Consider the following 26110-nt stretch of genomic DNA (forward strand, 5'->3'; position numbering starts at 1 on the left):
TTTATATATGTACAGTCAGAAAATTGTTCATACATTTTTTGATATCTTGATGAAATATAAAATATCCCTAGATTCTATTGTGTAGTTTATATTTACCTGACCCATTTCACTGCACAAGGACTGCCTACCCTGCGACGCGTTTTTCCTCGTGTTCCAACAGAACTCTAAAATGGCCACCACTATGGCCAGAACCAAGCCACATAGAAGTGTGACGAATACTCCACCTGAAAATGTATTCAAAAAATTATATCTTAATACTATATTATAAAGGCGAAAGTTTGTATGGATGTATGGATGTATGGATGTATGGATGTATGGATGTTTGTTACTCTCTCACGTAAAAACTACTGAACCGATTACAATGAAATTTAGCACACATATAGAGGGTAACTTGGATTAACACATAGGATAGGTTTTATCCCGGAAATCCCACGGGAACGGGAACTATGCGGGTTTTCCTTTGAAAACGCGGGCGAAGCCGCGGGCGGAAATCTAGTTTTGTAATAAATTAATTGAAGTTCATCAAAGTTTCTAAAAAAATAATAGAGGAATTATAAATTTACTAAAATGTCTATAAAGACGCATTTTCAATGAATTGAAAATCCTAATTCATAACATAAGAAATATTTTTTGGAACGAAGTTACTTATCGCGCGTGATGACGGAACTAGACGAAAAAAAATAAGACGAAAACTTGTAATAACACTTTGCTATAGTTTTAAGTTGTTGTTGTTTGTTGTTAAAAGCAAGCCTGTTATTTTAGTAACTTCGTTCCATTCGGGTTTTTTCACCCTTATTGCTTTTACCATTCATGTTGTTATTACCAAAATATAAGGGATATAAGGGATATGAATTATTGATACCTATTCTTCAAAATGTAATTCATCATATTTTAAAGCCAAACTTAAAAAATTTCACCTGATAAATTCATATTGTTTTTTTTTTTTTTGTAAATATTAGAGCACAATTTTTTTAAGATTCCTTACAATTTTCCCAATCTTTTCTTAATAATAATCTATTTTTAATTAATGGCAGAAAATTTAATTGACAGCAAATTAATCAAAAAATATTAATTTAAAAACTTTTCCTTACCAATATTCTGAACGCCCAGCGGATTAGCTTTACTATCCTTCCCATCACGGTTACATACATCGCCCGTATTTTTCCACCATTTGTCATAGAGTATCTGTATTACTCCTTTTTCCTGTAACTCCAGTATGGCTAGCGATATCTTGTCCCGCCATGGACTGCCTTTCCATGTTGCTATGCCGTAACCCTGGAGAATATTTTTCAAACTCAAACTCAAACTCAAACTTTTAAAGTGAAACTTCGTTGAGAGTAAAATTTCAAGGTCGCCTCATAGCAATACCGTCACGTCACGGAGTAAGGCGACGATTTTGGTATGTTTAAATCTTGCCAAATAAGTTTCACTTGTGATATAATTATGTGCTCGGCAGACGCTCTTTTTATTGTATGTTTTATAGATTAAAAATGCTTATAGATATTTTTAAAACTGTATAGAACAAAAAATGTGTGCGTGTACTAGTGTACACACGTAAGAAGTGAAACTTCTTTATGACCTTATTTTTCAAAAAATAATTTACTATATGCAACTTTACAGAAATACGTTGAATCACGCGTGGTAGGGATAAGAAAAAGATGGCGCGTAACGGAAAAATGTCACGCGTAACGAAAAAACGTTACACTAAATTTTTTTCCAGCCCCGGTAAAGAAGTTTCACTTCAAAAATATGGATGAAAAACATTCAAAATATTTTTTTTCCTAAATCTAGATGACTATTCAATACTATTTACGATAAAAAACTTCCCTATACTATAATGAAATCTGTAAGTTTATAATATTTTAACAATAAAATAAAAAAAATTGCCACTATTTGGGAACAATTAAAGCAACGACAAAGTGACGTGTGAGCGTAGCACCGAGGGTCCTGGGTTCGATTCCCGGTGGACACGAAGAAAAAAAATTGTCTCGGTCTGGTAGGACATACAAGGGTGATCACCTACTTGTCCACAAAGAAAATCGATCAGTGAAACAGATGTATAAAGCATCTGCCCCTTACCCCACTAGGGGACATGGGACTTCACTTTTAAAGCAGTCACATTTATAGTCTATATTTAGAGAGGTGCCACAAGTCCAGTATTAGGTCCACAACTATTCCTTAATTACAACGATTGCACATCCAATCTTTTTATGAATTTTATTCATTTTGATTTACCTTCGAATCCAACAGCCCTCCAATTTGTGTCAAATTACAATCCCTCTGTACTCTATGGTCCAACATGGTAGACTCCATTAGGAACGCGTAGTTTCCCCCCAAAACCCTTCTAACTCCCTCCTCGTAAGAGGAAACTAGCGCTGGAGGGGAGGCAGTTGACATGTGTTGCCACATACGCTGGTATATGTCTATGTTGGAGTCCTGGGAAGTGGAGAAAATTATAAAAAAAAGACGGGTTGCACTCCGGGAGTGCAGAAGTGAAAACTTAATTATTAACGTAGAGCATGTTTGATATTTTGGAATGGTATCCGTCTTACGCTTTTTCGATCAGGTCACGTGTCCTGACGCGAGTTTAAGATTTTATACCCATTACAGAAAAAGTGCTCAACGCCGCTAAAGAAGTTTTCACTTCAAAATTGTAAGAATAGGATATTGAATAGATGTTAAAGCATTTGAAAAGACTTAAAGCTTTTGAAAAAGATAATTCGTGAAGAGAAGTAATCTACTATAAAAAAATAAGTCGGGTTTTCCTTCCTCACGCTATAACTCCAGAAGACACGAACCCATTTCTACGGTTTTGAGGTTTATAGCAAAAAATTTGAGAAAAATTTCAACAGAAAAGTGGGAAAAAATGAAATGTTACATAAAATGAAGCCATCTGGTGGCGAAACGGAGTTCGCCGGGTTTGCTAGTACTTTATAAATATACGTATTTTTTTAAAGATTAGAAGAAATTAGATCATCGATACATACGAATTACGATGCGTATTTACAAACTATACATAGCCAGAACGCAACCATAGGAAACTGCTCGTGTATACTTTGTAATGCTGTTTTTAAGTTTGTTATTACAAAATATACACGAATTTTGCGTACTGATCGTGTATACTTTGTAACGCGGATGCTTGCTTCTTCGTTCCAAACTATACACGATCAGTACGCAAAATATAACTAAATATACCTACTACATCACTTACGCTTGAGCGAAATAATAAATAGTTTGGAAAATCCAAAAGTGCACGCCTCATAATTTTTTTTTAATAATTATTTATTAATTATTATTTTTGTTTATTTAATAACAATTAAACCACATCGAATCAGACCCTGAAAAATGAAAGGGTTCTATTCCTAGGCATACTCAAGCGTAAGAGAACAAAAAAGACTCGATTAGTAAAGTATTTCGGTCGCTATCGTGTTAACAAGAAAATCCTCCGCACATACAGACACACGGAGGTCCAAGACAGAACTTTTTTAAACTGTTTTTTAACTAGTTTAAATAACAAAAATGACATCAAAAATATCATGAATGTTAAAAATAGTGTTTTTTCTTAATATGTGTGTGTATGTATTATCTTACAAGTGCAATGTATGATACATAAAGACATTTTAAGTTTGAAAAATCAGATGTTTTGCGCGAAGTGACAGTAGTACCCACCTCAACGCTTCGCTTATGAGGCGTGCAATATGATCACATATAGTTATCTCAGAAGTAGATAGTATCCTACACACACCACTAGGATACTACAGTTCAAAAAATTTTTTTTTAAATTGTAGAAAATCGTTTTTTTATGAGTCAATAAATTTATTTTGTCTAATTTGCACTGGTTGTTTTCAAACAAGTTAATTTGTTAGAAATCCGCTAAATGCTATTGTTGAGAACTACTACTTTGATTAATTATCCGATAAATTACTTCCGGTAAGTTGGTAAAATAAGTAATATTCTCGACAAAAATCTGACAATCGGTAGTTTCGGTCAAGTTGATGAAATCTGAGACCTCTGAGACTTATTCACTTATTCAAAGAAAAGGTTATTTAGGAAATTTTGGAACCGCGATATCTTTGGAACGCATAGTTCGATTTTGACGCGCTTGACGGCATTCGACGCAGGTTTTCAAGCACAAAAATAGTATTTCTTACAAAAAAAAAGACGGGTTGCACTCCGGAAGTGCCGGCAGAAGTGAAAACTTGATTAAGGACGCTATTACGTATTTTTACAAAAACACGCTGTTTTACGGTACCATTTTAACTTAAAGCAATTACACGTGAGAACATAGTAATATCTTAATTTAAAGATGATATATTCAGCTCTACGTTCATCTTATAAAAATTGTACGACGTCATACAAAATTGTCGCTCAAATAAGTTTTTCCCATCACAATAAACGCATAAAATGAAAAAAAATGGGGTCTAAAACGGTACAATTTTAGGAAAATTAAGAGCCTAATCTATCTTCTTAACTATTGAGGGATATAATATTATAGTCCTTTATATATGGTGTAATTTTTATGAATCTAAATCAAAATTTTATTTCAATTATGAGCTAAATTAAAAATACTTGTCGATTTCTTCATACATTTTGTTCTCGCGGTTCGTCAGACCACGCTCAGAAGCGCTCTTGGAAGGACGGGTATATCGCTCGGCGCTCCTCGTGCCAAAAATAAAAACGAAATAAAAAAGATTATTGTGCGTGCACTGTCTTTTTCGTGATTTGAAATATTTGATACTATAAAAGAGTAAACTGTATAAGTTTCATATTCCAATTATTTGTAATTTAAAATTATGTTTTAAAAATTACCTTGCCTGAGATCCTCTTTTTTATGGGTTGTTTAATAGATTGGTGGGGTAAAACAATTCAAGATGGCGTCGACGAAAATTTGACTTTTTTCGTGATGGGTGTCATTTTCATAGTTTTTGGGGTAGCTATTAACGAATATGAGGTCAAAACTGAAATCCAAGATGGCGCCGACGAAAATTGTACATCTTTTCGTCATGGGTGTCATTTTCATGGTTTTTGGGGTAGCTATTAACCAATATGAGGTCAAAACTAAAATCCAAGATGGCGCCGACGAAAACCTCATATTCGTTAATAGCTACCCCAAAAAACATGAAAATGACACCCATGACGAAAAGATTTCAAATTTTCGTCGGCGCCATCTTGGATTTTAGTTTTGGCCTCATATTGGTTAATAGCTACCCCAAAAACCACCCACATTTGCAAATGTGTTTGCTACTTAGAAAAAGTTCAGATTTAAAGATATAAGTAGGTAATGTGACGAATTTAATTTATTTCATTCCGACTGTTTCTCGGAATAACATACATTTACTAAGAATTGCATACAATGCCGGTTTTAATATATTGCCGGTAACATAATATTATGTATGATAATAATTCTTAAAAAAGTATTTTATACATTTCTTAAAAAGCTTCGATATTGTATACAATAATACAATTCATATTGAAATTGTTGTAAAATAGTCACACTTTTTTAAGTTGGTTGAATACACTAAAATACTTATAAGGATCGTACCTACTAATAAAAGTAACAAAATGAATTTTTAAAGTTCCCAGTAATCTTCTGGAATCAATTTCAATAAAAATATAAAAATTCACTTCAAAAAAAAAAAAAAAAAAAAAACATCCGAGTTTTTTTTTGTTTATTTAATAACAATTAAACCACATCGAATCAGACCCTGAAAAATGAAAGGGTTCTATTCCTGAGCATACTCAAGCGTAAGAGAAAAAAAAAGACTCGATTAGTAAAGTAATTCGGTCGCTATCGTGTTAACAAGAAAAAGGATCCGCACATACAGACACACGGACGTCCAAGACAGAACTTTTTTAAACTGTTTTTTAACTAGTTTAAATAACAAAAATGACATCAAAAATATCATGAACGTTAAAAATAGTGTTTTTTCTTAATATGTGTGTGTATGTATTATCTTACAAGTGCAATGTATGATACATAAAGACATTTTAAGTTTGAAAAATCAGATGTTTTGCGCGAAGCGACAGTAGTACCCACCTCAACGCTTCGCTTATGAGGCGTGCAATAAGCGTAGGCAATCAAAGACTTGTACAGCTATATCTATCTACTTTTATTCTTCTTGATTGATTCAGTAAAATATGGAATAAAATATTATTAGGTGAGCTTAGAAAAATTAATAGGTAACAGATATAAGGGTTACCTGTGTGTTAGGTTAGGTTCGTGTTTTTTTTAACTACACAAAAATAGAAGCCCCGCGAAGCGGGGCTCCGTCGCCTCGCAACCGTCTTCTTCTGGACTTATTAGGTTCTTACATTTTAGCACTATTGTCAATTGTAAGTCGTGCAGTATAGTCGGGAACGAAGACACAAGCATCCTCGATACAAAAAATATACGACCAGTACGCAACATTGCATACACAATACACATGCATTTTGATAATAGATTTCAAAACAGCAATACAATAATATAAGCGCGAGCAATGGAAAGACGCCGCGCTTACTCCGAAACATACACGATTAGTCCGCATGCGTACTGGCGCTGTATATTTTGGAGCGCTATTCTTACTTACTTCACTACAAAGTATACGCGAGTACTTGCGTACTGCTGTTGTATAGATTGGAAGAACTTTGTAAAAAAGTTATTTCCAAACTATACGTGATTAGTTTCACACCGTTGCGTACTGGCCTTGTATAGTTTGGAAAGACGCAATTACGATACATCGATTAAATATTAATATGTATTTATATAACCTAAAACTACAAAAAATCTTCAAAAAACTCACTCTAAAGAACGTCATAGTAGACCCTCCATTGAGTGTCCCATACTGCACACTGTTCTGAGCTGCTAAATCCGCTGCGCTTTGTATCGGTAATACTGTCCGTTCTACCGTGAGGAAGGCAGCCAAATTCGCGGTATACGATGATAGTATGATTAGTGTGAAGAACCACCAAATACCACCTACTATTCGCGTTGATGTTGCCTGAAAAGTTTATTTTATGATTTATCATTCCAAAAAAAAATTTTGTCGTATGTATGTCCGGGCTAAACCTAAAAAGTACTTAGATTTAATTCAAATTTTGTTTGAATACTACTAACAGGTCGGGTCAACATATAGGCAACATATATATCATCACGCTAAGACCAACAGGAGCAGAGCAATGTGGGTAAAACCGCGGGGCACAACTAGTAGTACATAATTTGGAGCGTCTATATTGGTAATAATGTTCCTTCTACAGTTAGAAAGGCAGCCAAATTCGCGGTATACAATGATAGTAGAAATAGTATTTTTCTTTATGAAAAAGATTATAGTAAAAATCAAAACATAAATTACTGTCTTACCACAAAAAACTTTAGACAGGGTTTAACTTTAAGCGCGGGTTCTCTTTAATCTGGTTTTGTCGTATTTCACACAGACAATCATTAATGTGACAGATCCCTGGTTCAAAGTTAGACTGTGTTTAAATTGTTTTGTGGTAAGACCAATCTTAATATATGTATATATATATATATATAAATCTCGTGTCACAATGTTTATCCTCAATAGACTCCTAAACCACTTAACCGATTACCTATAATAAAATTCACACACCATGTGCAGTTCGATCCAACTTGAGAGATATGATAGGTTTTATCCCGGAAATCGCACGGGAAAGGGAACTATGCGGAGTTTTCTCTGAAAACGCGGGCAAAGCCGCGGGCGGAAAGCTAGTATTTTATATAACTACTCAAAATAAACACTAACCTTAGGATTCAACCCAGAGCCCTGTCTCAGAAACGTTCCTGTTATGAACCAAATGGAGTTGCATACACTGAACTGATTTGTTAGTAATTTAGTTTCATGACCACATACATGCGTACTGCTTGACCTGAAAAGTGTAAAAATAACATGAGTATTAAAAAATATTGGAATAAAGAGCGTGTACACGTGTCAGAAGTGAAACTTCTTTGGCAAATAATTTTACAAAAGTATTATTTAAATAAGAATGTACATTTATTGGTTAACAGAGCGCGTGTGCTGAGCACACGTGTCAGAAATGAAACTTCTTTGGCAAATAATTTTACAAAATTATTTTTGAAATAATAATACATTTATTGGATAACAGAGCGTGTGTGCCGAGCACACGTGTCAGAAGTGAAACTTCTTTGGCAAGATTTAAAGAAACCAAAATCGTCGGCTTACACCATGACGTGACGGTATTGCCATGACGTGACTTTGAAATTTTACTCTCAACGCGCCTAGAAGATTCACTTCAAAAATAGTAATCTATAGGTACTAATATTATACAGCTGAAGAGTTTGTTTGTTTGGACGCGCTTATCTCAAAAACTATTGGTGCGATTTGAAAAATTATTTCGGTGTTTGATAGCCCATTTATCGAGGAAGGCTATAGGCTCTATATCATCACGCTAAGACCAACAGATGCGGAGCCACGCGAGTGAAACCTCGGGGCGCAGCTAGTATAAAATATGACTCACCATTCATAAGGTGAGAATCTCGCCATGACAAATAGTGTAAAAGAAACCAATATATACGCAGCTAGAACATATAACCATATCTCTATTGCGAGTGGGTTTAAAAAGCTGAATAGACGCGTTGGTTGGGATGAGGGTACCTGTAAAAGTGAAAAAAAATACTTTAAAAAAAAAGACGTGTGTCACTCGGGGACTGCCGCGGTAAAGCTATTGCATGCTATGCCTTCAAGCCACACCTCCGAGCCCGTCGGAGTGGGGAGCGTGAGGTTTTTTCGTTACGGAATTTCTCTATTCGGTCCCCGCGCTCAAGGCCCGCGATAGAAGCTATGCAATAGCTTAAAAGAAAATTGATTTTATCAAGGAAAAACGCATATCAACACATTTGCAACGCTCTGAGTGAGAGAGTTAGAGTGAGAGTGAGAGTAAGAATGAGAATGATAATGAAAATTTATTAAAAGATGAATTATTGATTAAAAGATGTGGTTACAAAGTATCACTACATAGTATAAAACAAAGTCACTTTCTCTGTCCCTGTCTCTTTGTATGCTTAAATCTTTTAAACTAAGCAACGGATTTTGATTCGTTTTTTTTATTAGATAGAGTGATTCAAGAGGAAGGTTTTAGTATATAATTTATTAGGTTTTAGAGAAAGCGGGCGAAGCCGCGGGCGGTAAGCTAGTGTACAATAAAGTGTAAATAAATAAATAAGTATATCTTCTCGAGTATATCTTCTCGGAGTGCCGGCAGAAGTGAAAACTTGATTATTAACGTTGAGCATGTTTGATATTACGTCTTACGCTTTTTCGATGGTCATGTGTCCTGACGCGAGTTTAAGATTTTATACCCAACGCCGCTAAAGAAGTTTTCACTTCAAAAACTGACTTAGGTATTAGTTTAGTATATAATATGTATAGGGTGTCCCAATAAGAACGCAAGATTTAAATTTGACATAAAACGCAGATATTTAAAAAAAAAATTGTGAAAACTATATTATATCGTAAAGTAGACAAGATGAGGTTTTGTTTGGAACAACACATCAGGGAGATGGCCGCCGCGGATTTGCTGGCACATACGCGATATTTTAATGAAATTTTCAATGACCGTTTTACATAAATGCTGTGGTATTTCATGAATACAGCGTCCAATTTCGTCTTTTAAGGCTTGAGTCGTCGTCGGCTTAATCGCTTAAACCATCGATTTCAAAAAAACCCCTAAATCGCATGATCTAGGTGGTCAATTATGGTCCCCAAAGCGTGAAGTAACATGACCGAGAAATGACTGATGCAGCAATTGTATTGTTTCTCTGGCTGTATGACATGTGGCGAAGTCTTGTTGAAACCACATCCCCTCCAGCATGCAAGACGCAAATTTTATGTCAAAATTCGCTGCATAGTGGATTCGGAACCACCAATTTTTGGAGCTCGGTGTTGAATTGAGATGGATGGAATTTGAGCGATATCATCACATATAGCTGCGATATTTTCGGTTGATCGACCAGGTCGAAGGCGCCTTGTTGTCTTTACATCACTAACAGACCCAGTTTCAGCAAATTTTTCCATTAATCTCTTTTACTGATCGCAATTTCTATGATCGAAATTTGCTTACTGTAGCCGCAAAACTTTCACTATTTTGGTAAAACAAATTTTACAATGAGAATGCGTTGATCCTTCATTAAGCGTTCCATTTTCACTAACCTTATACCTTCTGCTAAGAAAAAAATAACACTTGTTGATGTGTCAAACAATGAAACTTCGAATAGCGCCAAATTTAAATCTTGCGTTCTTGTTGGGACACCCTATATATGCATGGACTACGGGAGTGAAGTCTTACCTTAAACAAGATCCCAATGCCCAAATTCATGAACGGCTTCGTGAAATCTATAACGACTTCCCGAGCGTAGTTGATCGTCATCGACGCGACTGCTATGTCCGCTTTCTGAAATATAAATACAAAAAAATGAAGAACAATACATTTTTTGAAGTGAAAACTTCTGTAGCGGCGTTGAACACTTTTTCTGTAATGGGTATAAAATCTTAAACTCGCGTCAGGACTCGTGACCTGACCGAAAAAGCGTAAGACCGATTTTTTTTTATCCCTTATATTCCATGCGTAAGACGGATACCATTCCAAAATATCAAACATGCTGAACGTTAATAATCAAGTTTTCACTTCTGCCGGCACTCCCCCAGTGTTACCCGGCTTTTTTTAATTAATTTAAATTTATTAAATACTTTTTATTCAATGTGTGTGATTTTTTTTTCAATGTGTATTTTTGTATGTTGAAGGGATTCTCTATCATAGTACAAATAATATTAATTTATTACTAAGAGCTGATTTTTCAATCCTTGGTTAAAACTTATTCGTCGAATAATGTATAAAACTACCATTTTAAAAACGTATTCTAATTGCCCGTATTTGACAGTTTACGTGACATTTTAATATTATCGTATATCGGTCAATTAGGGAAAGCTGGCATGTTCACAGTACTCACACTTATGCAATTTCACTTACAGTATGTTCAAAAATAAATGCGACTCTAGTTTCATTTTAGACTTGAATTGTAAAATGGGTGCGTTGTAGATATGTATATGCAAATATAATTACTTATGAAAGCTCTCATAATTTACCTGTAAAATTATAATTTAAAAGTAAATCAATTGATGAAGTTAACTAATTATTTATTCTAATAATAATCAATTGGATAAAAGTATTAATAATCATTCAATTATCAAATAATAATTAAATTCCTGACTTTGGTCGAGTAAAGATATCTAAGAAATGTTATATTTGTAGTAAGTACGTAATACCTACCAATACGCGCTAACAAATATGTGTTACATGTTTATTGTATAATTTTCACACTATTGGTTTTAAATTCAAACTCAAACATTTATACAATTAGACTTCTTCTAGAAGCACTTTTGAATCGTCATAACAGTTTAACAGTTTTAACATTTACCACCAATTCAGAAAGCAGTATCTATAGAGAAGAAGAAGAATCTATTTAATCATAATCGTAATCTTCTACTTCACTGTAACTTTCATCGCTCGAAGAACTCGATGTTTCGTTGTCGGAATTTCTTAATGTTATTATAAATGAGTCAGTGTAATTATCTACTTTTGGTTCTAATTGAATACATTTTTCCTCATGTTCTCGCGTCTTTCTCCAAACGTCACTAAACATATCCAGACTAATAGCATTTGCTTCCTTTCTAAATAATTCTTACATAGTTTTCAAGTTAAAGTTCACATTTTGTGATGCTACTTTCCCTTTAATTATGCCCCATAGTAACTCTATTGGGTTGAGATCTTTGAGGATTGCATCAAGTAGGTAAAAATTGTGTATAGTTTGGCTTATTTTTTTTAATAATGTGATAACTCTGATTATTAATTAGTTATTTAATTTTTGAAAAAAAAAAATGCCGATTTTAGTCAAAATTTATATTTTTCTAACAAGATCCTTATCATCCAAATTTCCACCTTGGTGAGAAAAATTGACATTTCTAATGAAAATGAACAAAAAATTAAATGATTTTATTAAATACTGTAAAATAGTCTATAATTCTTCCATTTACTGTATCACAAAATTCTTCATAGATTTTTAGATATTCGTACTACACCAATTACATCACCCTGTATTTATAAACAATTGCAAAATATGACACATACATAGGCCGGGAGATACTGACACAAAATTTCGGGTCATTTGTAACAGAATGGCGGTTCTACAGAGGTCTTATTACGCAATGACTAAAAGAAAAATGATGGTCAGAACTCAGAACGCTGGTACCGGCGGACTAGTCGCGTGGGCGTTAGTCGAACTCGTCGGATAAATAGCGAAAGTCAAACGATTTACAAATCGTTTGACTTTTCCGCGGTATGGCGACCATTTGGAATCGTCCGAAAAGTATCGCATGGCAATTTTAGTAAATGGCTGCACGACGATGGTTACCTGTGCAAAAGTGAGCTCGGTACAAATGGTTGAATTGTTTTTTTTTTAAATCAACGCATTCACGTCGGTATGGCGGACTGTAAGTCACATCGTAACTGTATGGCATGACACTACCGCGTACATCTTTTTTAAGGGCTATCGGTAAATTCTAAAATTTTTGTGTTACAAATCGTTGGACTTTCGCTATTTATCCGACGAGTGTGACTAACGCCCACGCGACTAGTCCGCCGGCACCAGCGTTCTGACCATCATTTTTCTTTTTGTCATTGCGTACTAAGACCCCTCTAGACCGCCATCCTGTTACAAATGGCCCGAAATTTTGTGTCAGTATCTCCCGGCCCAACATGTGCAATGTGTAAATGTGTTGACGTTCCAGCTCTTCTTAATATACCTGTACTACTTTATTGGACGGATAAGTTTTATTCAAGCATTGAAAAATCGGCCCTTAATTGATATTTTTATAGAAAACTAGCTTTCCGCCCGCGGCTTCGCCCGTGTTTTCAAAGAAAAACCCGCATAGTTCCCGTTCCCGTGGGATTTCCGGGATAAAACCTATCCTATGTGTTAATCCAAGTTACCCTCTATGTGTGTGCTAAATTTCATTGTAATCGGTTCTGTAGTATTTGCGTGAAAGAGTAACAAACACACACACATTCTCACAAACTTTCGCATTTATAATATTAGTAGGAAGGATATAGGATTAAGGAATCTTATATAAGTTTAATCGCTTTGTTATCTTATGAATTATTGCCAAAAATACTCACCCGATCTATAAGCTCCCGTACAATCCCGTTCCACTGCCCCGTATCTGGGTCCCAAGCCCCATACATATTATCCGGCACGAGCCTCAACCGGTAATCGAACCCGGCTCTAGCGGCCACTCGGGCTAAGAGATCTATGCAGAAACCCTCGAAGCGAGCGTTGCCTTGCAGGTTCCAGCCTTCTTTCACCATTACGTAGGGTTTTTCCTGGTTAAAGATATTTAGGGCTGTTAGTTCGTTACGAATACGAATATTCAAACTCAAACTCAAACTCAAACATTTATTTATTCAATTAGACTTCTTCGAAAAACACTTTTGAAACGTCATATTTTCACATATTTTTAACATTTACCACCGATTCCTATTTAAGAATTAAGGTAATTTAGGGCGTGTTTTACAATTTCAAGGCATGTTCTGTTTAGCGTATATCTGTCAGTTAAATTGATATAAAATATATGGAAATGTATGTTACTAAAAATCACAATATAAACAGATTTACATAAAAGTGTCAGATAGCCTATCAAAAATATTATCAGAATGTGGTGAAAGGCAGCCGGTAACCGAACCCGGTGTAAGAGGCAACTCTAACCAATAGAGTACAGGCCCATGTTGAAAAATGTATGGGTCATTTGAACCACCAGGTGACCTATCTAAAACGATATAAGAGCATAAAATAATAAGATTCAGCACTATGCCGTTACTTGTAAGCTGTCCAACATGCCGTACAAAATAAAATGACCAAATTTACCCCGGCAATTGTCGGAAAATATATTCCGACTTTGTGGAGCACCATTTAACTTATTAACTTTTTCAACATGGGCCTGTAGTCTATAAACAGAAACTCTCTTAATAGCATCGCCTTGTTGCCTTTAGTAGAAAAAAAGTAATTTCTTAACCTAGGTTCTTAATTCCTTTATATTTAACACCTATTACGTCACAAAATGGCGCAGAGTCGATACTATTCTTGAGGTGTCATTGTAATCATCAGAATTTCGGTAGTAACATAGGCTACGTAAACTAGCAGTCAGGGGTTTTTGTTTCCGTAATAATAATATTTTTAAGCTATTGCATAGCTTCTATCGCGGGCCTTGAGCGCGGGGACCGAATCCAGATATTCCGTAACGAAAAAACCTCACGCTCCCCACTCCGACGGTCGCGGAGGTGTGGCTTGAAGGCATAGCATGCAATAGCTTTACCGCGGCAGTCCGCAAGTGACACACGTCTTTTTTGTCAGATAAAAATGTTAGTTTGTTTGTTTATGTGCACATATAAATCTACATATACCTCTACTAATGTATATCTGCCACCCACTCACCTCAACAGTAACAACAGTGAGCGTAACATTAGGCGGTGGGTCCCGTCTATACGCGGCCGGATCTGTGACTTCAAGCCCATCAGTCGGGTTCCACGTACCCGACATAACTGTCCCCCCATCCCTACCCCCAGCACCCCAAACACCCCCAACACCCCCCACGAGACGCATCAATTGCAGGTTGAATGTGGTTCGGACTCCGTTTGTGAATTCCATGGGTCCAGTTAGACCGTGTGCATGTACCTGGAAATTGAGGACAATTTGGTTAATATTAAACAACTAGCTGCGCCCCGCGGTTTCACCCGCATTGCTCCGCTCCTGTTGGTCTTAGCGTGATGATAACATATAGTCTTCCTCGATAAATGGCCTATGTAACACAGAAAGAATTTTTCAAATCGGACCAGTAGTTCCTGAGATTAGCGCGTTCAAACAAACTCTTCAGCTTTATAATATTAGTATAGATATACATTAATTACCTTATGTATATTCTCCCACAATATATTCCCGTGGGCCATAGGGGTTTCCGTGTCACAGGACACATTACTTTTGTGAACATCTTTGGTTGAAGCGAGTGCTAAAGCCAGCACTTGGACAGCGTCGTAGAGAAGTGCTGGGTCAGTCTGGAATTGAGATATTTAATTTTATTGAATACATAAATCCATACTAATATTATAATTAATGCGCAAGTAACTCTGTCTGTCTGTCTGTTACTCAATCACGCCTAAACTAACCAATTTTCATGAAATTTGGTATGGAAATATTTTGATTCCCGAGAAAGGACATAGGCTACTTTTTATCCCGAGAAAATGACACAATCCCGGAAATCCCACGGGAACTGGAACTATGCGGGTTTTTCTTTGACTAAGGCGGAAACCCAGTAATAAATATTTCAGGACAATTTTCACACACGGCGCGATCGGATCCCATACTAAGCTTTCGCTTGTGTTATGGAAACCAGGTGGCTGATAAACATACATATATAATTTTAAATAAATACTTATATAGACAATTAACACAAACAGAGCAAAGATCTATGTTCATCACAAGAATATTTTCTCTAGGTAAATAATAAAAAAATCATAATTTATTTCCTAAATATCTCCCATTTGAGATTTAAGTTTGTACAAAATCGAGCCATTAATGCAAAAAATCTGCATGTTTGTCTGTTGCGCTTTCACGGCTGAAGTTTAAAAGAAATACAAATGTCTACGGCCAAACATAGGCTCTTTTCAAGGCTAATTTCCTCTAAACAGTGAAACAGAAAAAAAATTTGCCCATTGCTTTCATGCATGTCTGCGACAGCTAGGACAACTAATTTATTATCTACTAGCTTTCCGCCCGCGGCTTCGCCCGCGTTTTCAAAGACTAACCCACATAGTTCCCGTTCCCGTGGGATTTCCAGGATAAAACATGTCCTATGTGTTAATCCAAGTTACCCTCTACTTGTGTGCTAAATTTTATTGTAATTGGTTCAGTAGTATTTGCATGAAAGAGGAACATACACACACATACACATCCATTCTCACAAACTTTCGAATTTATAATATTAGTAGGATAGGATATAGTAATACCACACCCCGGACACTCCATACAAAATTATCGTTTTGACAGTCACACTGTAGAGACTGCAAATGTGTGTGTTAACGCTTTATGGTTGGCACATTTGTGACTAAAGTAAAAAAAAAATTAGCGTTTTTCTGATGAAATACATCCGTAAACAGCACAATATCTAACCATTTTCTACGAAAAACGATACTCACAAATCCAAAATAATAAAATTACTTTAAGTCAATTTGATTAATGTTGTCAATCTTCGTTGCGTATCGTCCCTGTAGAAAAATATGGACCATTTTTAGACTGATCGTGCGGGGTGAGGTAAGTGTTTAATTTTGGCAGGAGGCGGAGTGTCCGTTCTGTAGCGTTTAGCTATTATTATGTATTCTGTGGTGATGCTTACCTTAATATGTCCCCCAGAGAGTATAGACGCCCCAATCGGATGGAACTTCTCCATAACTTGTAGCGCATCTTTCACTTTATCAGAGTCTCTATTGACGAGCCTCCACCCGCTCATGTTCACGCGGTTATAGTAAAAGTCTTCTAAATCGAATAATTCCATATCCTGAAAAAAAAATTATGAGGGTAGCTGTAAATATTGTAAATATTGTGTGTGTAAATATTGTAAGTTTTGGGAATTGTTCTGGAAGAAGTGATATTTGAAATTGGTAGAAATATCTGAATTTTATCAAAAATACTATGTTATTGAAGTGAAACTTCTTTAGGCGCGTTGAGAGTAAAATTTCAAGGTCGCGTCATGGCAATACCGTCACGTTATGGAGTAAGGCGACGATTTTGGTATCTTTGAATCTTGCCAAAGAAGTTTCACTTCTGACACGTGTCTTCGGCACACACGCTCTTTTTATAATATTTGTTAACATTTTAGGGACATGTTAACTATTTACTAATAATTTCTCTGATTCGGCTATTTGACACTTCTTAACGTGAATTTTCATACATTATTAGTAATTTTAACTGACAGATAAGTTAATCATACAATATCCAGAAGCTGCGAAGCCGGTCTTTTAAAATATTTTTATATCGTAAGATTATTGATTGAAAAATGATAATACTTACAAAAGAAGTAAAGATATAATGATAGTTTTCGTTGTTCATTTGTAACTGTAGGATCTGGAAAAGAGGAAATATAATTTTAAAAATTATTCCCCACACTTCTACCTGACCTTAAAAAAACAAGTTTTATAGTTCTTCATATTTTATACAGTTTAGCCAACAGAGCCCAGAAAATCAACTTATAAATAACGTTATATAATTATGCTCTGTCAATTTCCATTCCCTAGCAGAGCATATTTTACAAAGGATATGTTCACATACGTAACCTAAGGTCAGTGTCAACAATAATATGTCGGGTTTGAGCTGATACAGCTCTCGATTAACATAATAAGTACATATACAGAAATCGCCAATAGATTTAAACGCCTAAGATTTGTCTTTTCACAGTTTAATCCTATATAAAATCCTTTTTTTCGAACTACCCTCACCTATTAGAGCATGATTTATTGATTCGATATTGACATTTGTATGTGTGCGTGTATGTTTCTATATCTATATGTTGTGTGTGGGTACTTACAGCTCTAGCCAATTGCCGTAAATGCCTAGGATCGGTGTCCACAATAATATGGCTGATCCCTTGCGCCTTCAGTTGGTACAGCGCTCGTCGGTAGTCGCGGGCTTCACATCGCACCGCGTACATGTCTCTGCCGTCTCGGGCTAGGTTACCTATGTTAAGTTCTCCTGGAATTATACGAAATAAAGTTAAAAAAAGCTAAAAAAACGCGCTTGAAGAATCATGAAATTATTTTATTGTCACCAATCCTTGATATATAATATACAACGATAGCATACAAAGTTTGAATTAGATCTGTCCATAAGACATCGTTGACACTCTTAAATAATTTACAATTACAGTTTACAATTTATATTTATAAAAAATATAAGAAGGCTACAATTTGTTCAAACCAATGTTTTCCTAGCTAGATAACTGGGCAACCTGTATTTAGGAGAAGGAGTTTGCCTCCAAAATAATTTCACAAAAAGCCAAAAAGTGTGTGTATGTAGGCAAGTCTACGTGCGCGTATATATGTGTAACTATGAGAGTAAGTGTAAGGTGTATGTGTAGATGTATATTACCTACTCTGTAAAATGTGGGTATATAATATATGTATATTACCTACTCTGTAAAATGTGGGTATATAATAGATGTATATTACCTACTCTGTAAAATGTGGGTATATAATAGATGTATATTACCTACTCTGTAAAATGTGGGTATATAATAGATGTATATTACCTACTCTGTAAAATGTGGGTATATAATAGATGTATATTACCTACTCTGTAAAATCTGGGTATATAATCAAAGAGTAAAATTGTATCTGTATGTGTAATGGTCCCTATGAGTGAATGATCTGTATGGAAATGTAAGTCAGTTTGTGCATATATTATATCTCTACTTACCAAAACCATAGTCTTCATATATAATACCCATTCTGGACCAATTCAAATACGCTGTGAGGTCCGTGAAAGCCATGTCCAATAACTCTCGCGACGGATACAAGTTGATTGTGAACGACATTGTGCTGTTTTGTGCTGGAATATCAATTTAAATGCTTTGTGAATAGGGTTGAAATTCGTTTGACAAGTAAGGTCGAACGTTTTTGATACTTGGAAGTACTGGAGAAGTTTGGTAATTCGTTAAAGAGATGAAAAGTAGAAAGAAGAAAAATGGCGTGTTCATTTCAAATTCAAGAAATAAGTACGATATTTTTAATTTGAGTTTTGAAATTCTCTTTTTTAGATCATCAGTTATTGAACGACTTAAAAAAATTGGGCCAAGCAATAATTTTTGTAATATATTTATAGTCTATATTCAATTACAGATATCCCAAACATTCTGTCAAACAAAAACTCACATAATATAAACTAAGGGCGTATTCAGAAAGAAAGCTTGAAACTTATAAGCGCTTATCGGCGCTTGTCATGTTCATATATTTTCCTGTCAGTGCTGGTAACCCGCGCAGGAAAATATATGAACATGACAAGCGCCGATAAGCGCTTATAAGTTTCAAGCTTTCTTTCTGAATACGCCCTTAGGGTCTATAATCATTTAAAAATATCCCTGATATTTGCCCAATCAAAAACATACTCACGGTCCAATCCAATCAAAAACATATTCAGTGTATATTCATTTACAAATATCTCTTCATTTGGCTATTCAAAAATATACCTACGCTCTATACACAAAAAAGTCTATATTCATTATCAAAATATATCTCAATTATTTAATCAATCAAAAATATACTTACGTGCTGTATACTTAGGGTCTATAGTGAAGTGTGGCGCGTGCAACGATTGGCACATTGCAGACAGCGTGGACCCGAGGAGCGGACCAGCACTGCTGAAGATGGCTACTGCTCCTGACTTTATTTGTATGCACGCTGGAAGAATTAATTTAATAATATTAATATCTATACATAGTGTGTATACTTAAATCTTTAAAACTACGCCGGATTTTGATGTTTTTGAAGTGAAAACTTCTTTAGCGGCGTTGAGCACTTTTTCTGTAATGGGTATAAAATCTTAAACTCGCGTCAGGACACGTGACCGGATCGAAAAAACGTAAGACGGATACCATTCCAAAATATCAAACATGCTCAACGTTAATAATCAAGTTTTCACTTCTGCCGGCACTCCCCCAGTGCAACCCGTCTTTTTTTTTAATAAATTATAGAGTGATTGAAGAGGAAGGGTTGAATATATCATTTGTTAAGTTTTATAAAAAGCGAGCGAAGCCGCGCGCGAAATTCTAGTAAACACAGTGTTTTGAGAAATAACAAAAGTAATTAAAGTATGGATATTAAATCTCTTGCAACCTTTCCTTAAGAGGAATGGTGACCTGGAAGAGGTTGTTTCTATAATGTTTCCGTTCGCCCGCTTTGTTAAAAAAGAGCGTGAGTGCCGAACACACGTGTCAGAATTGAAACTTCTTTGGCAAGATTTGAAGATACCACAATTATCGCCTTACCCCATGAAGTGACGGTATTGCCATGACGCGACCTTGAAATTTTACCCTTAACCCGCCTAAAGATGTCACTTCAAAACAAATAAAATCAGTCATTTTTAAAACCGAAATTTTTAAAGGCAAACCACATGACGACCATTTTGAATATTTATTGCAGCTTGAATGCCCATTTTTATGGGACAACAAACGTTGTATAAAACTACAAAACCTAATCATCCACACAAAATTACGGATTAGTTGTATGGTGTATCATGTATGGATTATACTAGTTGTATGTATGTATGTAACTCGGTCAACACAATCGTATTAGCGGAGTAGGTCAAGGCATGTCAGCTTACCGCGGTTTCTCACTTTGAGATCGGTTTTAATGTCTTTTGTTTTTAACTACAAAAAGTATCATTTGGTACATCCCAAAATTATTAACCAAAATATTCAAACATTACATTGTTAATGTGATAAAAGTAGGATTAGTTTACAAGGTTGCTAGTACAGTGATATCCAAACTAGGCTATTGCCTGTATCTTGGATATCAGAAACGGAGTACAGGTCACTTTATTACGACGAATTATACAGTACATCAATAATTATGTTTAAATAATTTATAATTAATAATAATGAGTGTATTTAATACTAGAACTTACAACATTTTCCATTTAACATAGGGTGTGTGATTGTGTGTGTGTGTGTGTGTGTGTAAGTGTGTGTTGTGGGAAGGTGAGTGTGGATGAAAGTGATAGTGTAAATATGTGTGTGTTTGTGTTCATGTGTGAATGCGTTCAGGGATCCAATAATATTAATTAAAGTAGCATTTTAGCATATGTAAATTGTTCAAGTTTTATTTCTCACCAACAGATTTCTATTAAAGTTAAAGTTTATTCTTATGTTTAGACCAGATCTTCGGTATCGCTGTATGAAAGTTCATGCAGCCAAGTTTTCATTATTTTATTGCATTTATACATATTGCAGTTTTTCAGATGTTTTGTTTTACAAACATTATTGTACGTATGAATGAGTGAGTAAGCTGGGCTACGTCTAGCTATTTTTGAGTTGAAATCAGGAAGTGGGATACGGAATGTTCTTTTCTTTAGGAGATCTTTGTAATCGGGCCGCGAAACAATTGATTTATGGGTTAGGTTTTATAATGTTATAAATGCGAAAGTAACTCTGTCTGTCTGTCTGTTACTCAATCACGCCTTAACTACTGAACCAATTTGCATGAAATTTGGTATAGAGATATTTAGATACCCGAGAAAGGACACAGGCTACTTTTTACCCCGGGACATAGCATAGGTTTTATTCCGGAAATCCCACGGGAACGGGAACTATGCGGGTTTTTCTTTGACTGCGCGGGCGAAGCCGCGGGTGGAAAGCTAGTCTTTATATATGTAGCTAATGAACCAGAATAAGGGAGTTTTTCGACCAATAATGTGCAAGTATGTGTAGTAAGGCTGTAAGGAATGTGTTTCTAAATAACCAATAGCATCGCTTCAAACGCTAAACGCTTTAAACTTCGAACTAAATGAAGCGATATGATTGATTATTTACAAACACATTCCTGGCTACACATACTCTCACATTATTAGTGTAAAAGCACACACAGAAAATTTAAATGCAATGTTATTAAAGTGAAACTTTTAAAGTGAAACTTTTATTATATCGTCTCAAACTGTTTGGTCTGTGTAGCGCATGTCGCGTGTATCGCGGCTGCCGAGTAGGTATACCTACTCGGCAGCCGACCGACACGCGACATGCGCTACACAAAGCAGTGTACGGAACCGTTCGAACAGTTTCACTTTTACCGTGGTTTCATAAAACCACACAACATTTTTTTCTCTACTAAGATTATTAATTCGTTTGTATTAACATATATGAGGACGCAAAATGGCGGAGAATCAATCCTATTCTTAGTTGAATCGTATAATTTAGACATTTTTATTGAAACACTAGCGACCCGCCCCGGCTTCGCACGGGTGCAATAGCGGCCGGCCGGTACCGCCGCAAACGCTACGTCCCGCAATTTTTAAATCTGTAATATCGTCGAAAATATTCACTTAAATCATACGGTGTAAAGGGCCATATAGATCTATATTAAATGAACAATGTATTCAAGGTATTTAATTGGTTAAGGATTAATGCTGTATTGGTTAAAATCGCTTCGAAAATTATCCATTATTTGTCGTAAAAAGTAAATGACAAAAAAAGTTATTGTAGGTTATCCATAAGAGATCGACATATACCATCGCGGACTTTTCTGTAGACCTTTTCAATGTGTACAATACTTAGTACATTATTTTGATAAAACTCGTAGGGTTCAGCCTGCGTTTGCAATATAAGCGGAAAAAATTTAATTATTTACGACATCACATTAGAAACCTCAAAAATAACAGTACTTCTCCACTATTTAATGGATGTTATTATACATATAAACCTTCCTCTTGAATCACTCTATCTATTAAAAAAAACCGCATCAAAATCCGTTGCGTAGTTTCAAAGATTTAAGCGTACAAAGGGACATAGGGATATAGGGACATAGGGACATAGGGACAGGGAAAGCGACTTTGTTTTATACTATGTAGTGATATTTCATATAAATGACGTTATCGTAGTACTTTATTACATGAGCGTGGGCGGATTTTTGATGTTCGATATTGATATAATCTAATTTATTGTGGAAATATAAGATGTACAACATTTATTTCAAAGAACGTTGGTTCGTATTTTTATTTGTATCTTCACTAGCTTGATCACGCGGCTTCATGCGTGTTGTATTTGTATAAAAATAGCTCCTGTGCTCATTCTGTAATAATGTATCTTTTCGTATAGGAGCTACCAACGTTGACAAGAGAGCATTTTAGTATAGTTGGTTCTTTGATATACTGTTCCTCTTGCTATTTCGGGGAGAGTCCGGGCTGTCTGGCTGGTCGCAGTGGTTGCGTTTATTAGTGCGCATCTTATCTGCACAGGAAAATATCCTTAATTTAAAGTCATTTTTTAACGCGTAATTTTTAATCTTTTGCCTTTAGATAGATCCATGAGACATAATTTTTTTATTGCAAGACGTTTTTTTTCGTTGTTAAATAGGTGCCAGACGCAATTTTTTATTTCAAAATCATTAAAATGTCATCGAAATAAGTGAAATTCCATCAACATGAGTCCCCGTGAAGGATATACTATGTATAATATTCATTTTACTATTTACAATTTTTTAGCAACAATCTACCATGGTGCCTCCTTTTCCCAACGAACCTCAAATAGGACGTTAATGTAAACTTGATAAAAACCAAATATGTATCATCAAATTCATATTAATACCCAAAGTGTAATAAATATGAAACCATCTATTAAAAATATTAGTTTACTAATTATTCAATATGAGTATTAAAAAAGGATAATATAATATAAGTAATAAAGTTATTACTTACCTTTTAAGCGGAATCATGTTGATGTAATTTCACATATTTCGATGACATTTTAATGATTTTGAAATAAAAAATTGCGTATGGCACCTATTTAACAACGAAAAAAACGTCTTGCAATAACAAATTTATGTCTGATGGATCTATTTAAAGGCAAAAGATTAAAAATTACGCGTTAATAAATGACTTGCGCACTAATAAACGCAACCACTACCGCCAGACAGACAGCCCGGACTCTAACCGAAATAGCAAGAGAAACAGTATATCAAAAACCCAACTATACTAAAATTACTCTTTTTAAAACGTTAATAGCTCCCGTACCATTTGTGTAAATTTGATCTCCTGTTTTGATTTTATCTCCTGTCTCCTGTTTCTTAGGCGCGTTGATAGTCAAATTTCAAGGTCGCGTCATGGCAATACCGTCAAATCATGGGTAAGGCGACGATTTTGGTATCTTTGAATCTTGCCACGTGTGGTCGGCACACACGCTATTTTTTTAGTTTGCGTTTTAGTTCGAAATTAACTTCAACCAAAAGACTAATGCTTACCTTTTTTATACGCTCGAAAAGTATCCCTAGGCGTTGTATACTGTATGTCATATACTAAAGTGGATTCAGGTAAAATGCTCCTTTCTTTATTTATTCTATATATTGCGTATTTAAAAGCCAACTCAGCACTCCCTCCTCTGGCGTCTTCGGTAAAAATTGCACCTGAAATTAAAAATACATCTAAATAATTCCCCATGATGAATCAAGAACGATTTTATGAGTGTATCTATATTATAATTGGGACTTTTTATTAATTTAAATAACTTACGAATTACGAATAGTTCTTTTGAAATTAACTTATATAATTCAATAAATTATAGAAGACTTCAAAAAATTGGTCACCCATCAAATTTTGACCTCGCCAACCGTTACCAAATTTTTTATTATTTGTTAGTACAGCGCAGCGGTAAGTAAAGATGTCGTATTTCTATACTACATATAGAAATATGTACCAAAAAATACATAATCTATTAAAATATCAACTGTAACTATACAGGTCTTTATCACAGACAGACACACGGACGGCGAAGTTTTAGCAACAGGATCCCATTGTATCTGATTACGGAACCCTAAAAATTGATTTAGCTGTATCCTTACCAATTTTAATAACCGGAGACAATGAAGACACCACATTCACAATAGCCAGAATCCAACCCAAGCTGTTCCACATGATGCCTCGACATCACAGCATCCAGGATCCTGCCCGCTATCTGGAACAGAATTAGAACAATAAGAGCGGCTGTACACGGGCAGCTCGAGCAGTTAACGGCTGAGCGATGTACACGGACTGCTCGAGCGGTCGGTCGTTGACTGCTCGAGCTGTCGCTACAAACCGCGCAGTTGACGGATTGAAGCGGTCGCGACTGCTCGAGCAGTCATGTGTACGGCAGTGAATGAATGTCTATAGTTCACCATGCGGTCGCGGCTTCAAGCCGTCGGTCTCAACTGCTTGAAGCGGTCCGTTTACGGTCGCCCTTAGGGTTGATAATTTTATTAGAATCAGAAGAAAATCAGTCAAGTGTGAAACGAACTTGTAACACGGGTTCCGTACAAAAAAAAAGAACTGAAAAGTGGTCACGTTTTCAATTTGTGACCCTTGCTTAGATGCGATTTTCAATTACTTGATGATATAGGCAATATAGGGGCAACAGAAATATATGATCTCTGAAAATTTCAAGTATAACTTTTCACGAAATACAGCCTTTTGACAGACGGACATTACAATATTTTTTTCTTTAAATTAAGTATGTTCAGAGCTTAATGAGTCAATATAATTTAAATTAAACGAAATTCAAAATGTTTCTTTCTGCTAAGAAATTCTTCTATTCAAAGAACTCGATATAAAGAAGAGATTTTTGTTGTTATTTTAAACCAATTTATAAATAACTGGTATATACTATATATATAACTTTTCAATACCAACTATTAAGGTTAAATTCAACTCGAAAACTTCGTTGAACCTTTCCTCAAAAATTCACATGAAAATTTATTAAATTTTACAGTAATAACAGCAAAAATGCATCATGCTTGCAGCTACAGTTGCGTGTGAAATTAAAAACACAACACAGAGGAAGGCTCGGCGGGAAATAGGTCGAATCATTGATATGAAATAACTGGGAACATTGCAATGTAGGCAAGTGCGAGCGGCTAGAAATATGTGGGTTCCGTATTCAATAATTTTTTTCTTACAAAAAACTATAAACTTCCTGCAAATTGTCGGAATTAACTACATCAAATTTTACTTTGATTTGGCTGACCGGTTATGGGTTCGATTCCCACCCGGGGCAAAAATTTCTGTGATGAACATAGATGTTTGCTGTGCCTGGGTGTTAATTATCTATAAGTATTTATTTAAAATATTATATATGTATGTTTATCAGACATCTGGTTTCCATAACACAAGCAAAAGCTTAGTCCCATACTAAACTTTTGCTTGTGTTATCAGATCGTGCCGTATGTGAAAATTATCCTGAAATATTTATTTAAATGGGACCAAATGGCAGACTCCAACATTGAAATAAAAAATAATTAGAGATTGTCTAATCTAAAAATG

The 26110-nt window shown here is 35.3% G+C and overlaps 1 protein-coding gene across 2 annotated transcripts in view; it reads right to left on the reverse strand.

Annotated features, from left to right (window-relative positions):
* The window catches only part of LOC149896293 (glutamate receptor ionotropic, kainate 2-like), a 28513-nt gene extending 3751 nt beyond the window's left edge, over positions 1–24762 (reverse strand). For both annotated transcript variants that reach the window (XM_090118187.1, XM_090118186.1), the window contains exons 1-17: positions 24655–24762; positions 24058–24219; positions 19378–19509; positions 18530–18661; positions 17643–17806; positions 17129–17182; positions 16455–16616; positions 14974–15117; positions 14501–14740; positions 13189–13392; positions 10303–10407; positions 8476–8612; positions 7743–7866; positions 6783–6980; positions 2236–2436; positions 1092–1275; positions 97–224 (exon numbers count right to left, since the gene is read on the reverse strand). In XM_090118187.1, the coding sequence (XP_089974313.1) occupies positions 97–224; positions 1092–1275; positions 2236–2436; positions 6783–6980; positions 7743–7866; positions 8476–8612; positions 10303–10407; positions 13189–13392; positions 14501–14740; positions 14974–15117; positions 16455–16616; positions 17129–17182; positions 17643–17806; positions 18530–18661; positions 19378–19509; positions 24058–24219; positions 24655–24727 (2544 nt within the window). In that variant the 5' untranslated portion in view covers positions 24728–24762. The remainder of the gene's footprint in view (positions 1–96; positions 225–1091; positions 1276–2235; positions 2437–6782; positions 6981–7742; positions 7867–8475; positions 8613–10302; positions 10408–13188; positions 13393–14500; positions 14741–14973; positions 15118–16454; positions 16617–17128; positions 17183–17642; positions 17807–18529; positions 18662–19377; positions 19510–24057; positions 24220–24654) is intronic.
* Positions 24763–26110: the final 1348 nt, after the last annotated feature.

The sequence above is a fragment of the Colias eurytheme genome, chromosome 29 (genome assembly GCF_061535395.1).
Source record: "Colias eurytheme isolate Ceu_HAF_F1 chromosome 29, ilColEury1 Martin Lab GWU primary, whole genome shotgun sequence".
Lineage (NCBI taxonomy): Eukaryota > Metazoa > Arthropoda > Insecta > Lepidoptera > Pieridae > Colias > Colias eurytheme.